General features: G+C 42.9%; 1 protein-coding gene across 1 annotated transcript; it reads left to right on the plus strand.

Annotated features, from left to right (window-relative positions):
• The first annotated feature begins 1,387 nt into the window (after positions 1 to 1,387).
• Positions 1,388 to 9,743, plus strand: LOC115170211 (gamma-soluble NSF attachment protein). The gene is made up of 11 exons (XM_029726606.1): positions 1,388 to 1,807; positions 4,230 to 4,297; positions 4,392 to 4,494; positions 4,983 to 5,013; positions 5,238 to 5,347; positions 5,500 to 5,566; positions 5,828 to 5,898; positions 6,066 to 6,144; positions 6,304 to 6,383; positions 6,577 to 6,706; positions 7,936 to 9,743. The coding sequence occupies exons 1-11, from the start codon at positions 1,755 to 1,757 to the stop codon at positions 8,071 to 8,073; spliced, it is 930 nt and encodes a 309-aa protein (XP_029582466.1). The 5' UTR covers positions 1,388 to 1,754; the 3' UTR covers positions 8,074 to 9,743.
• Positions 9,744 to 14,873: the final 5,130 nt, after the last annotated feature.

Below are 14,873 nucleotides of genomic sequence, written 5' to 3' on the forward strand. Positions count from 1 at the left end.
GGGGTGATGACTGTAAACACAATGTTATCAGATCTCTCTGTGATTGTGACCAATCTGTTTCTTTCTCGACAAGGAAATACTATCTTTTGGGTCTAAATTTATATTTTCTATTGACTAGCACATACATCTTTCCTACTATTATAACCTTGTCTCAAATCTGTATACTCAACTTTCCTCAAAAAGTAAAAGATATTACAACAATTTTGATGTTGAAATGTTTATGCTGAATAGAGCTCGCCAGTTTGTAGTCCTAAAACCCGGAAATGAGTGACCTCTGGTTCTTTCAGCCATCCCTATGACAAAAATTAATGGGAAAAGAATAGGGTTTTGGAATAAACGCAGAGAATAAGGTCGGAGTTTAACACAGGCTAAAGAGAGCTTGTACAATTTGTTCTATGAGATTATAGCAGTCAGTTAATATGATCTTTTATGATTTAAAAAAAATAAATATTACATAAATTCTTCAAATTTTACAAAAAAAAGTGAAGTTAGCTGATGAATATAATCTCATTAAACAAAACTTATAATATCTAACCCTGTGTTTTCTACATACCTTATTTCGGTGTTTATCCAAAAGCTCTACAATGCCCCATTCATTTTGTCCGACAAACCATGGCGTGGTTAGCGCCTACAAAAAGACGCCATTACTATTTCTCTGTCCGGGAATCTGTAGTAACCATGGCGTTGTTAGCGCCTACAAAAAGACGCCATTACTATTTCTTTTTTTAATTTTTTTTTTTTTAAGTTTGCACAAATCTTTATTTAACTTGTTGTAAATAACAGTAACATGCAAAACATAAACATAACATAACATAACAGCCAGAGGGAATCCAAAGAAATTAGAGAAAAATAAAAAAAACTATTATATCAAATCAAATACAGACATATATCGAATACATGTTTTTGACATATTGTTTTGTATACGTTTCAAAGATTCTACGTACTGTTCCAAATCCTCTGTCCGGGAATCTGTAGTAACCATGGCGTTGTTAGCGCCTACAAAATGACGCCTTTACTATTTCTCTGTCCGGGAATCTGTAGTAACCATGGCGTTGTTAGCGCCTACAAAAAGACGCCATTACTATTTCTCTGTCCGGGAATCTGTAGTAACCATGGCGTTGTTAGCGCCTACAAAATGACGCCATTACTATTTCTCTGTCCGGGAATCTGTAGTAACCATGGCGTTGTTAGCGCCTACAAAAAGACGCCATTACTATTTCTCTCTCCGGGAATATGTAGTAACCATGGCGTTGTTAGCGCCAACAAAAAGACGCCATTACTATTTCTCTCTCCGGGAATATGTAGTAACCATGGCGTTGTTAGCGCCTACAAAAAGACGCCATTACTATTTCTCTGTCTGGGAATCTGTAGTAACCATGGCGTGGTTAGCGCCTACAAAAAGACGCCATTACTATTTCTCTGTCCGGGAATCTGTAGTAACCATGGCGTGGTTAGCGCCTACAAAAAGACGCCATTACTATTTCTCTGTCCGGGAATCTGTAGTAACCATGGCGTTGTTAGCGCCTACAAAAAGACGCCATTACTATTTCTCTCTCCGTCCAGTCTAATCTATAAGGACTGTGGTGCATTGCGCCGTGCCATCCGGGAATCTGTAGTTTGACGTTGTGGACATATTTTTTTTGCCATCCAAAACACCAACAGAATTTGTTTTATCATCGTCCTCGGTTAGATTTTTTTCTCCACAAATAACATCTGCTCGACAGATTTTGTCGAAGATCACGACAGCACCCACCATGGCGTCCAAAATAAACGAAGCCCATGAACACATCGCTAAAGCGGAGAAAAAGTATGTCAAGCCGCGGTTGTTTTTGATTTAGCTAACGGTAGCTAACGGTAGCTAACGGTACTGTAGCTAGCATCGCTGACCCTGTTAGATGCTTCTACGAATCCTAGCTAGCTAGTAACATTGTCAAAAAAAATATATCTGACCTTTTTAGTTGTTGACAAGATGTGAAATAACCAGAGTTTACTTAACATTACGACATTGTCCTTGAATTACAGTTAATTAGTTAGCTATATTTGTAGGAAGTAGCTAGCTATCCTTCTAATCTGGCCAGTCAGCGGATGTATTAATTCATCAGCTAGTTAACGTTAGCCAGCTAGCTGCGGTAACGGTACGGTAACGGTACTTAGCTGTCCGCTCAGTGGCTGTGCATGCCTTTCCATTGTAATATGCATATCCATTGCAAACCACAACAAGGCCACTGTGTTATAGTGATATGCTGTTCGCAAACGATTCTTTATTATTTATTTTTTTTGAACGACTCTGTTTACTGACTCGAGAGTCATGATTTGTTTTTCTCCCAAGTGATTAATTCGTTTGACCTGACCGTCATTATTTCGACTACACAGCATAATACTCGCTCAGCGGCTCCGGAGATGTGCTCCGACCTGTATCATGCACGCAGAAAAAATTAATCGATCATGTAGCAGGCAGCATAGAGAAGAAAAATACACTGTTAATTGATAGCAACATGGTGCAAGAATGAATGAATGCATGTTATTCATATTACACCTCATTGTAGAACCAAAACATACACAGCTATCCTCTGCTCAACACTCGAGAACCAATCTTCCGCGGTCAAGCAGTTGCATTCTGCCAAGAGTCGTTCACAGTCCGCCAAGAGTCGTTCACATTCCGCCAAAAGTCGTTCACATTCCGCCAAGAGTCGTCACATTCCGCCAAGAGTCGTTCACATTCCGCCAAGAGTCGTTCACAGTCCACCAAGAGTCGTTCACAGTCCACCAAGAGTCGTTCACAGCCCACCAAGAGTCGTTCACATTCCGCCAAGAGTCGTTCACATTCCGCCAAGAGTCGTTCACATTCCGCCAAGAGTCGTTCACAGTCCGCCAAGAGTCGTTCACAGTCCGCCAAGAGTCGTTCACAGTCCGCCAAGAGTCGTTCACAGTCCGCCAAGAGTCGTTCACAGTCCACCAAGAGTCGTTCACAGTCCACCAAGAGTCGTTCACAGTCTAGTCCGGTTGTGGCCGCAACTATATCTCGTTTTTTAAAAGGCATCAATAAATAATCTTATTTGTATGTCGAGTAATCAAAATGCACATTGTTTGAAGTACACTTTTTTACAAGTCTGTCACAAACAACAACTCCAAATATAGCTGCCTGTGACAGCAATGGACAGGATGACAGAAGATTAGTTGGATAACAAAGCAAGAACTCGTGTAGGAACTATTTTTGCTTGATGTGCAATCAAAATCTGTTAGGAATCTGATGTATGGTTAATGAGGAGATGATTGCAAATGATTTTGAACATTAGAGTTAAATATTTATCTAGATTTTTTTATTTTTTAGATATCAATACCAAATGGTGGTCAATTTTAGGGAAGTCCATGACAGCGATAACAAGTTTCAAGTTTATAAACCACTGTGGAGTGGAGTGGATTCACAGTGATTTGAATGGACGTGTTCAAGACATCTTTTGACCAATCCCTTAGCTTCAAACTGTGTTAAGACATGTACCATGGGCCTACATTGTAAATATGGTGTCATTTGGTACTGTGGTTCATGAGGAGACCATTTATGAAGTATTTTGTTTGTGTAAGTGCTAATATGCAGTCTACTGTTATAGGGTGGCCATCTTGGAATGCATCAGTGTTATTTTCTCAAACTCTTTGGGGACTATTGTGATGAGTCCAAAGATTGCATTTGGACTGAATCGGACTTTTAGTGCATACAAATATATATTTTTTTCATTATTATTTTTAAGCATAACTGTTACATATTTAACTTATTACATACAGAATTTTATATTATTTGGATTTATTTCATGAGAATACGCTTTTCAAAAAAATCAATTCTGATGGACCTTATCGGTCCTTGAGGCAAATTTGTTCACTATGAGGAAAGACTTTTTTTCTAAATTAAAAACAATCTATGCTTGAGTTATTGAACTGAAAAACAAGAACCCTATGGTGCGCGAGACGTGTAGAATCATGATTTTAATCGTTTGCCAATAGGGGTGTGCTGGGTGGTATTGAATCAAATGAACAAAATTAGTTGACAGATGAGTTATTTTTGGCTGAACGAGTTGAAAAGATCAGAGTCGGTAAACATAGGCGAACTTCCCATCACTACTGTGTTTGTGACTAACCTGATGTTGTTAGCTCTTCTGTCAAGGTCTATTGTTATGGCTGCTGTGTGTGTTGTTAACCCCTGAAAATATATATTTTTCTTGCATGTCATTTTGCAGTTTAAAGACAAGCATGACAAAATGGAAGCCAGATTTTGACAGTGCTGCATCAGAATATGCCAAAGCTGGTTAGTATGTTCACATTCTGTAAACGTATAGGAAGGATAACACTCCATACCATGTATTTACAGTCTGATAAACAATCTGTGTTTGCATTCCCAGCGGTGTGCTTCAAGAATGCCAAACAGTTTGAGCAAGCTAAGGATGCCTACCTGAAGGAGGCAGAGTACCACACAGAAAATAAAGCGTTGTTTCATGCAGCAAAGTAAGGTTTTCCATATGAATACTTGAGATTAAAGGGCCAATGCAGATGTTTTTATTTCAATATCAAATCATTTCTGGGTAACAATTAACTACCTTACTGTGATTGTTGTCAATTTTAAAATGGTCAAAAATAAATAAAAATAGCTTCTTGGCAAAGAACAATTTCTCAAGCAAGAATTTTGCTAGGACTGTCGGGGAGGGGGAAACTGAAAAATAGCTCTTATTGGCAGAGTGGTTTGGAACTCTTTCTTATTGGTCTATTAATTCATTTACCTGGTGATGTCACCAGGCAGGCCAAAAACTCCATCCCACCAAAACAGGCAGAAATCTCAGGCTGTCTTTTCCAACAGAGAAAAATCACAAGGCCTTTTTCTTAATACCATTCAATACTTTTATATGTGAGACTTTTTGTTTATTAATACCATTCAATACTTTTATATGTGAGACTTTTTTTACTCCCTTTTTCTAAGATATGCATTTATTTTTCAGAGCAATCGAACAAGCCGGTATGATGATGAAGGTGAGTTTCCCCAATGTCCATGTAATATCTAATATACAGCCGCGTACAAATATGGGAAGGAACAAGCCTTTTTAAAAACCATTTTTTTACACTATATGCTGTGTACCATATGATCGAGAGCATCATTGTCTCACCCCCCCCCCCCAAAAAAATTGATATTCTACAACAAAATAGTATGTGTAAAAAGAGGTAGTCATTGCTCCATGTCCTCTGCTGTGTGACAGGACTTGAAGAAGATGCCTGAGGCGATCCAGTACATAGAGAAGGCCAGTATGATCTACGTAGAGAACGGTACTCCAGACACCGCTGCCATGGCTCTGGACAGGGCCGGGAAGTAAGTACTACTCCAGACTATACACCTCTGTCTACTTTATTGATTTGGTGTTTTTGATATATTTCTGACCAGTGTTGTTTTGGGGGGGGGGAAGTACATCACCCTGTTTTTTTTATTTTTTATTTATTTGAATTATACTTTTTCCTATCTAGACTTATCGAGCCTGTGAGTTTAGAGAAAGCTGTGGACCTGTATCAACAGGCTGCGGGTGTGTTTGAGGTAAGTTGGACGTTTTAATAGCATATTCTAAGTAAGAGAAGTTACATTTGACATTTTAGTCATTTTAGCAGACGCTCTTATCCAGAGCGACTTACAGTAGTGAATGCATACATTACATACATTTCATTTCATGCATTTATTTTTTATTTTTTGTACTGGCCCCCCCCTGCTAATCGTTTCACACACCATGCTCTACCAACTGAGCCACAGGGAAGTTGCTTTAATAAGTTGAGTTGATTTAACGGATTGTTTTGTGTGTAGAATGAGGACCGCTTACGTCAGTCAGCTGAGCTCCTGGGGAAAGCTTCCAGACTGCTGGTCAGATTACGAAGGTGAAGACAACGAATAACAGCTTTAAAAAAAGGCTTCATAGGACATCATAAAGGCTTCATAAGCACTACGTAGATTCTTCACAAAGCATTTATAAGCAGCAAAGTATTGTGGCTGGTCCTGACTCGCTGTTCTAAACACTGTTCTGTCTTTGTTAACTTCATGACAGACTGGATGAAGCGGCAACCGCCCTCCAAAAAGAGAAGAACATGTATAAAGATATAGAGAATTATCCCACTTGCTTTAAGGTACGTTCTTATGTCATTTGCATATGCATTTGATGATCTATTGGAATGATATCCTATTTGGTGTCTTCTAGCATTGCCCTTTCAGCTATGTGGTGCATGGTATTGGTAGATGTGTAAAATATAGATCATTAAATGTTGGATCTTGGTCTTTTCTCTTAGAAAACAACAGCACAGGTGCTGGTTCATCTTCACAGAAATGACTTTGTGGCTGCAGACAAGTGTGTCAGAGAGAGTTACAGGTACGAACCTCTTTATGACTGAATACATTTCTCTAGAGCCACAGAAATGTTTATCTGAATTGGTACAACTCCCACTGTTGGGTCTAAAAGGAACCAAACAGGTGTAAGAAATACTGTGGAAACCCCTGAAAACCGTAATTGGGCTATAGACTATGAATTGTAGTCTGGTGATATAATTTCATGTTTCCTGCAGCCTCCCAGGGTACAGTGGGAGTGAAGACTGCGTGGCTATGGAGACGTTACTGCAGGGATATGACGAGCAGGATGAGGACCAGGTGCATCGCGTGTGTAACTCTGCTCTGCTGAAGTACATGGACAATGACGTGAGTTAACACTTCATACAACTGTACGGTTGTCACGAGAATTTTTTTTTATCCCAATGGTTGAACTCAACTATCACTCAAGCTTTGTCTATTTCCCCAGAGGTCGTAAATCTCCGGTTAACAAAGTCTCAGATTCTGCAATAGATCAGTCTTTTATTCAGAGAGCGCTCTGTCTTCAAAATGAGAACACAATCTTTTTATAATCACACACACACACACACACACACACACACACACACACACACACACACACACACACACACACACACACACACATGAACTCACATCAGTAGAAACTCCACCTCTCTTTAGGTGGGCTGTATTTTTCCAAAGTTCACATACATTGTTTATCACCCTTCTGCAACACGTTTCATCATCTTCTGCAAGCCTAGCCATTTCTAACAGTTTTTCTCCTCCCTATGGTGGGGAGGCCTCTTTCCAGTTATTAGTTTCAACTGTCAAGTCGACAGTTCAGTTGAGCTTGAATGTCTCAACTATACCCAGCTCATATTGCGAAACCCTCACACTGTCTAGTGATGAGTCACTGACCAAACCCTCACACTGTCTAGTGATGAGTCACTGACCAAACCCTCACGCTGTCTAGTGATGGGTCACTGACCAAACCCTCACACTGTCTAGTGATGAGTCACTGACCAAACCCTCACACTGTCTAGTGATGGGTCACTGACCAAACCCTCACACTGTCTAGTGATGAGTCACTGACCAAACCCTCACGCTGTCTAGTGATGGGTCACTGACCAAACCCTCACACTGTCTAGTGATGGGTCACTGACCAAACCCTCACGCTGTCTAGTGATGGGTCACTGACCAAACCCTCACACTGTCTAGTGATGAGTCACTGACCAAACCCTCACACTGTCTAGTGATGAGTCACTGACCAAACCCTCACACTGTCTAGTGATGGGTCACTGACCAAACCCTCACGCTGTCTAGTGATGGGTCACTGACCAAACCCTCACACTGTCTAGTGACGGGTCCCTGATCAAACCCTCACACTGGCTAGTGATGTTGACACTTAACCTGCAGAGGGTAACCCTCTATACAGGAGTCTTTGGCATACTGGCAGTGTAAATCTGCTACCACTGTCTAACAGTATTTGAAACCATGCTTTTTAAGATCCAATTCCACAAGTTTCATACACTTGAAGAAACAATACAAGAGGTCGGAACAAACCCTCTTGATGTAATCTATCCCCCTCTTACTCTCAGTATGCCAAGCTGGCCATCTCCTTGAAGGTTCCTGGAGGAGGAGCGAAGAAGAAGACTGCAAAGCCACCACAGGGGGGCGCCGGAGCACCCGCTGCCTCTGCTGAGGATGACGATGACTACGAGGGAGGGCTGTGTTAGCCGCACATAAGAAAACACTGACCACTAAATACACATGACGCTAAACACACCAGGAAGTCCTGCTCATTGAGGTGAAACTCTCAGAATATGTTGCTCCCCCTGAACTAGACTCCAATATGTTGCCCCCCTGAACTAGACCCCAATATGTTGCTCCCCCCTGAACTAGACCCCAATATGTTGCTCCCCCCTGAACTAGACCCCAATATGTTGCTCCCCCCTGAACTAGACCCCAATATGTTGCTCCCCCTGAACTAGACCCCAATATGTTGCTCCCCCTGAACTAGACCCCAATATGTTGCTCCCCCCTGAACTAGACTCCAATATGTTGCCCCCCCTGAACTAGACCCCAATATGTTGCGCCCCCCTGAACTAGACCCCAATATGTTGCTCCCCCCTGAACTAGACTCCAATATGTTGCTCCCCCCTGAACTAGACTCCAATATGTTGCTCCCCCCTGAACTAGACCCAATATGTTGCTCCCCTCTGAACTAGACCCAATATGCTGCTCCCCCCTGAACTAGACCCCAATATGTTGCTCCCCCTGAACTAGACCCCAATATGTTGCTCCCCCCTGAACTAGACCCCAATATGTTGCTCCCCCCTGAACTAGACCCCAATATGTTGCTCCCCCCTGAACTAGACTCCAATATGTTGCTCCCCCCTGAACTAGACCCCAATATGTTGCTCCCCCCCTGAACTAGACCCCAATATGTTTCTCCCCCCGTGAACTAGACCCAATATGTTGCTCCCCCTGAACTAGACCCCAATATGTTGCTCCCCCCTGAACTAGACCCCAATATGTTGCTCCCCCCTGAACTAGACCCAATATGTTGCTCCCCCCTGAACTAGACCCCAATATGTTGCTCCCCCCTGAACTAGACCCTAATATGTTGCTCCCCCCCTGAACTAGCCCCAATATGTTGCTCCCCCCTGAACTAGACCCCAATATGTTGCTCCCCCCTGAACTAGACCCCAATATGTTGCTCCCCCCTGAACTATACCCCAATATGTTGCTCCCCCCTGAACTAGACCCCAATATGTTGCTCCCCCCTGAACTAGACTCCAATATGTTGCTCCCCCCTGAACTAGACCCCAATATGTTGCTCCCCCCTGAACTAGACTCCATTATGTTGCTCCCCCCTGAACTAGACCCCAATATGTTGCTCCCCCCTGAACTAGACTCCAATATGTTGCTCCCCCCTGAACTAGACCCAATATGTTGCTCCCCCCTGAACTAGACCCAATATGTTGCTCCCCCCCTGAACTAAACCCAATATGTTGCTCCCCCCTGAACTAGACCCCAATATGTTGCTCCCCCCCTGAACTAGACTCCATTATGTTGCTCCCCCCTGAACTAGACTCCAATATGTTGCTCCCCCCTGAACTAGACCCAATATGTTGCTCCCCTCTGAACTAGACCCAATATGTTGCTCCCCCCTGAACTAGACCCCAATATGTTGCTCCCCCTGAACTAGACCCCAATATGTTGCTCCCCCCTGAACTAGACCCCAATATGTTGCTCCCCCCTGAACTAGACCCCAATATGTTGCTCCCCCCTGAACTAGACCCCAATATGTTGCTCCCCCCTGAACTAGACCCCAATATGTTGCTCCCCCCTGAACTAGACTCCAATATGTTGCTCCCCCCTGAACTAGACCCCAATATGTTGCTCCCCCCTGAACTAGACTCCATTATGTTGCTCCCCCCTGAACTAGACTCCAATATGTTGCTCCCCCCTGAACTAGACCCAATATGTTGCTCCCCCCTGAACTAGACCCAATATGTTGCTCCCCCCTGAACTAAACCCAATATGTTGCTCCCCCTGAACTAGACCCCAATATGTTGCTCCCCCCCTGAACTAGACTCCAATATGTTGCTCCCCCCTGAACTAGACCCCAATATGTTGCTCCCCCCTGAACTAGACCCCAATATGTTGCTCCCCCCTGAACTAGACCCCATATGTTGCTCCCCCCTGAACTAGACCCCAATATGTTGCTCCCCCCTGAACTAGACCCCAATATGTTGCTCCCCCCCTGAACTCTACCCAATATGTTGCTCCCCCCTGAACTAGACTCAATATGTTGCTCCCCCCTGAACTAGGTGTCTAATTCCCTCCACTCCCCTCAGTGTGAAATATGTCGATATCAGCAAAGTATACTCATCCTATGTGTGGGTCCAACTTCTTTTAATGTGTTTACATCAAACATACTCTCCTTTTCCAAAAAAAAACTAGATTAAATTCCAAGTGATGTGTCATAAAAATGATAGTTTTGACTAGGTCTATATCTATACTATAGATAGTATACTTTGTCTACAGTTTTATTCAGTGTGACAACGACATTTCACCTGTGTGTTTTAAGATGTCCTATTGAACATAAATTCCATGTTGTAAATGTTGTTATTTTGTTGATCATGAATTCTCTTAACTGTAAATCAGGGTTTTCAAACAAATTTTGGTCCAACGAACTTCATTCGTTCTTCAGCGAGATCCGGAGGGCTGCACTTTAGAAATGGTTATATTTGCAAAAATGTCTGTCATCCATCGCTTTTGGATATTCGATGCTCCCTGACTGTCTAGCTTTTTGTTTTTGATTACTGTTAGCACGTTGGACAGAGTAAAGAGACTATAAATATAGGTTCATTATCACTTCTACAGTTTCAATATCAGTTCAGATTGTTTTCCTCAAAACAAAACCCTCTTTTCCTCACCCCTAAAAAAATACATAAAACAAGGAAAAGGATTTGAATGGGCTCGAGGACCGGATCTGTATGATAACCCTGCTGTAAATGGTGCAGTTTTTGTAGGTATGTGTACAGATAAAAAAATTTATTTATTAATATATTGTTTATATTGTAGTGACTGATCAGTATTATTGTCATATAGAGTGGGGAAATAAAAATTATATATATATATATACACACACTACCGTTCAAAGGTTTGGGGTCACTTAGAAATGTCCTTGTTTTTTGAAAGAAAAGCAAATTTTTTTTTTGTCCATTTTAAATAACATCAAATTGATTAGAAATACAGTGTAGACATTGTTAATGTTGTAAATGACTATTGTAGCTGGAAACGGCAGATTTTTTATGAAATATCTACATAGGCGTACAGAGGCCCATTATCAGCAACCATCACTCCTGTGTTCCAATGGCACGTTGTGTTAGCTAATCCAAGTTTATAATTTTATAAAAGACTAATTGATCATTAGAAAACCCTTTTGCAATTATGTTAGCACAGCTGAAAACTGTTGTTCTGATTAAAGAAGCAATAAAACTGGTCTTCTTTAGACTAGTTGAGTATCCGGAGCATCAGCATTTGTGGGTTAGATTACAGGCTCAAAATGGCCAGAAACAAATACCTTTCTTCTGAAACTCGTCAGTCTATTGTTATTCTGAGAAATGAAGGCTTCCATGTGAGAAATTGTCAAGAAACTGAATATCTCGTACAACGCTGTGTACTACTCCCTTCACAGAACAGCGCAAACTGGCTCTAACCAGAATAGAAAGAGGAGTGGGAGGCCCTGGTGCACAACTGAGCAAGATGATAAGTACATTAGAGTGTCTAGTTTGAGAAACAGACGCCTCACAAGTCCTCAACTGGCAGCTTCATTAAATAGTACCTGCAAAACACCAGTCATAACGTCAACAGTGAAGAGGCGACTCCGGGATGCTGGCCTTCTAGGCAGAGTTGCAAAGAAAAAGCCATATCTCAGACTGGCCAATAAAAAGGAAAGATTAAGATTGGCAACTGAACACAACCACTGGACAGAGGAACTCAAAAAGTGACCCCAAACTTTTGAACGGTAGCGTGTGTGTGTGTATGTGTGTGTACATATATATTACATGTTCAGTATGATTTAATGTATGTTTATGTGTGTCTGTACAGTTGTTTAAGGCTTTGAAATGTCAAAGATAACAGTTGCTGGGGCAATATGCAATACAGATATAGTGTAGTGGGTTTGTAAATGATTGTGTGTGTGTGTGTGTGTGTGTGTGTGTGTGTGTGTGTGTGTGTGTGTGTGTGTGTGTGTGTGTGTGTGTGAAGGAAGAGAAACAGAAGTGTATTGACGGCTGAATACCATTTGTGTTTGGAATGGATGAGAGTCCTGAGTAAGATGAGGCATAGCGAAGATTACATGACAGCAAGTTTTAAGTTCATCTACCTTGGAGATGGTGTGTAGCATATGGTGAAGATATGTCTTTGTAGGATACTTAAAAAAAAATATATATAGTAATAATGTATCTTTGTTCCATATTGTTGTTCAATTCCTGGAGACCGTAAAAGTGAGACCATGAAAATGTGATTTTTGATTCCATTGTGTATTCCCATTATAATGCTCTAATTGGAAAATGTTGTTATCTCACTAGAGGTTCTAGCATCTCTTGTGTAAATGCACATGCGAGCAACTGGACTTATTCAAGCAAAATAGACATCTAGGCAGAGATCTATGTTTAAAAGAAGTTTATATATAGACCAGGGCTCTCCAACTCTGTTCCTGGAGAACATCCTTCCTGTAGGGTTTAACTCCAATTCTGTTCCTGGAGAACATCCCTCTTGTAGGTTTTAACTCCAATTCTGTTCCTGGAGAACACCTACAGTACCGTGGTAACAGCCGTGTCATGTTGTTGTAGTCCCTGTACCTACAGTACCGTGGTAACAGCCGTGTCATGTTGTTGTAGTCCCTGTACCTACAGTACCGTGGTTACAGCCGTGTCATGTTGTCCCTGTACCTACAGTACCGTGGTAACAGCCGTGTCATGTTGTTGTAGTCCCTGTACCTACAGTACCGTGGTAACAGCCGTGTCATGTTGTTGTAGTCCCTGTACCTACAGTACCGTGGTAACAGCCGTGTCATGTTGTTGTAGTCCCTGTACCTACAGTACCGTGGTAACAGCCGTGTCATGTTGTTGTAGTCCCTGTACCTACAGTACCGTGGTAACAGCCGTGTCATGTTGTAGTCCCTGTACCTACAGTACCGTGGTAACAGCCGTGTCATGTTGTAGTCCCTGTACCTACAGTACCGTGGTTACAGCCGTGTCATGTTGTTGTAGTCCCTGTACCTACAGTACCGTGGTTACAGCCGTGTCATGTTGTTGTAGTCCCTGTACCTACAGTACCGTGGTAACAGCCGTGTCATGTTGTTGTAGTCCCTGTACCTACAGTACCGTGGTAACAGCCGTGTCATGTTGTTGTAGTCCCTGTACCTACAGTACCGTGGTTACAGCCGTGTCATGTTGTAGTCCCTGTACCTACAGTACCGTGGTTACAGCCGTGTCATGTTGTAGTCCCTGTACCTACAGTACCGTGGTTACAGCCGTGTCATGTTGTTGTAGTCCCTGTACCTACAGTACCGTGGTTACAGCCGTGTCATGTTGTTGTAGTCCCTGTACCTACAGTACCGTGGTAACAGCCGTGTCATGTTGTTGTAGTCCCTGTACCTACAGTACCGTGGTAACAGCCGTGTCATGTTGTCCCTGTACCTACAGTACCGTGGTTACAGCCGTGTCATGTTGTCCCTGTACCTACAGTACCGTGGTAACAGCCGTGTCATGTTGTAGTCCCTGTACCTACAGTACCGTGGTAACAGCCGTGTCATGTTGTTGTAGTCCCTGTACCTACAGTACCGTGGTAACAGCCGTGTCATGTTGTCCCTGTACCTACAGTACCGTGGTAACAGCCGTGTCATGTTGTAGTCCCTGTACCTACAGTACCGTGGTTACAGCCGTGTCATGTTGTAGTCCCTGTACCTACAGTACCGTGGTAACAGCCGTGTCATGTTGTAGTCCCTGTACCTACAGTACCGTGGTTACAGCCGTGTCATGTTGTAGTCCCTGTACCTACAGTACCGTGGTTACAGCCGTGTCATGTTGTTGTAGTCCCTGTACCTACAGTACCGTGGTTACAGCCGTGTCATGTTGTTGTAGTCCCTGTACCTACAGTACCGTGGTTACAGCCGTGTCATGTTGTTGTAGTCCCTGTACCTACAGTACCGTGGTAACAGCCGTGTCATGTTGTAGTCCCTGTACCTACAGTACCGTGGTAACAGCCGTGTCATGTTGTAGTCCCTGTACCTACAGTACCGTGGTAACAGCCGTGTCATGTTGTTGTTGTCCCTGTACCTACAGTACCGTGGTTACAGCCGTGTCATGTTGTTGTAGTCCCTGTACCTACAGTACCGTGGTAACAGCCGTGTCATGTTGTTGTAGTCCCTGTACCTACAGTACCGTGGTAACAGCCGTGTCATGTTGTTGTTGTCCCTGTACCTACAGTACCGTGGTAACAGCCGTGTCATGTTGTAGTCCCTGTACCTACAGTACCGTGGTAACAGCCGTGTCATGTTGTCCCTGTACCTACAGTACCGTGGTTACAGCCGTGTCATGTTGTTGTAGTCCCTGTACCTACAGTACCGTGGTAACAGCCGTGTCATGTTGTTGTCCCTGTACCTACAGTACCGTGGTAACAGCCGTGTCATGTTGTCCCTGTACCTACAGTACCGTGGTAACAGCCGTGTCATGTTGTAGTCCCTGTACCTACAGTACCGTGGTAACAGCCGTGTCATGTTGTAGTCCCTGTACCTACAGTACCGTGGTAACAGCCGTGTCATGTTGTAGTCCCTGTACCTACAGTACCGTGGTAACAGCCGTGTCATGTTGTTGTAGTCCCTGTACCTACAGTACCGTGGTAACAGCCGTGTCATGTTGTAGTCCCTGTACCTACAGTACCGTGGTAACAGCCGTGTCATGTTGTTGTAGTCCCTGTACCTACAGTACCGTGGTAACAGCCGTGTCATGTTGTTGTA

Source organism: Salmo trutta, chromosome 31, assembly GCF_901001165.1.
Source record: "Salmo trutta chromosome 31, fSalTru1.1, whole genome shotgun sequence".
Taxonomy (NCBI): Eukaryota; Metazoa; Chordata; class Actinopteri; order Salmoniformes; family Salmonidae; genus Salmo; species Salmo trutta.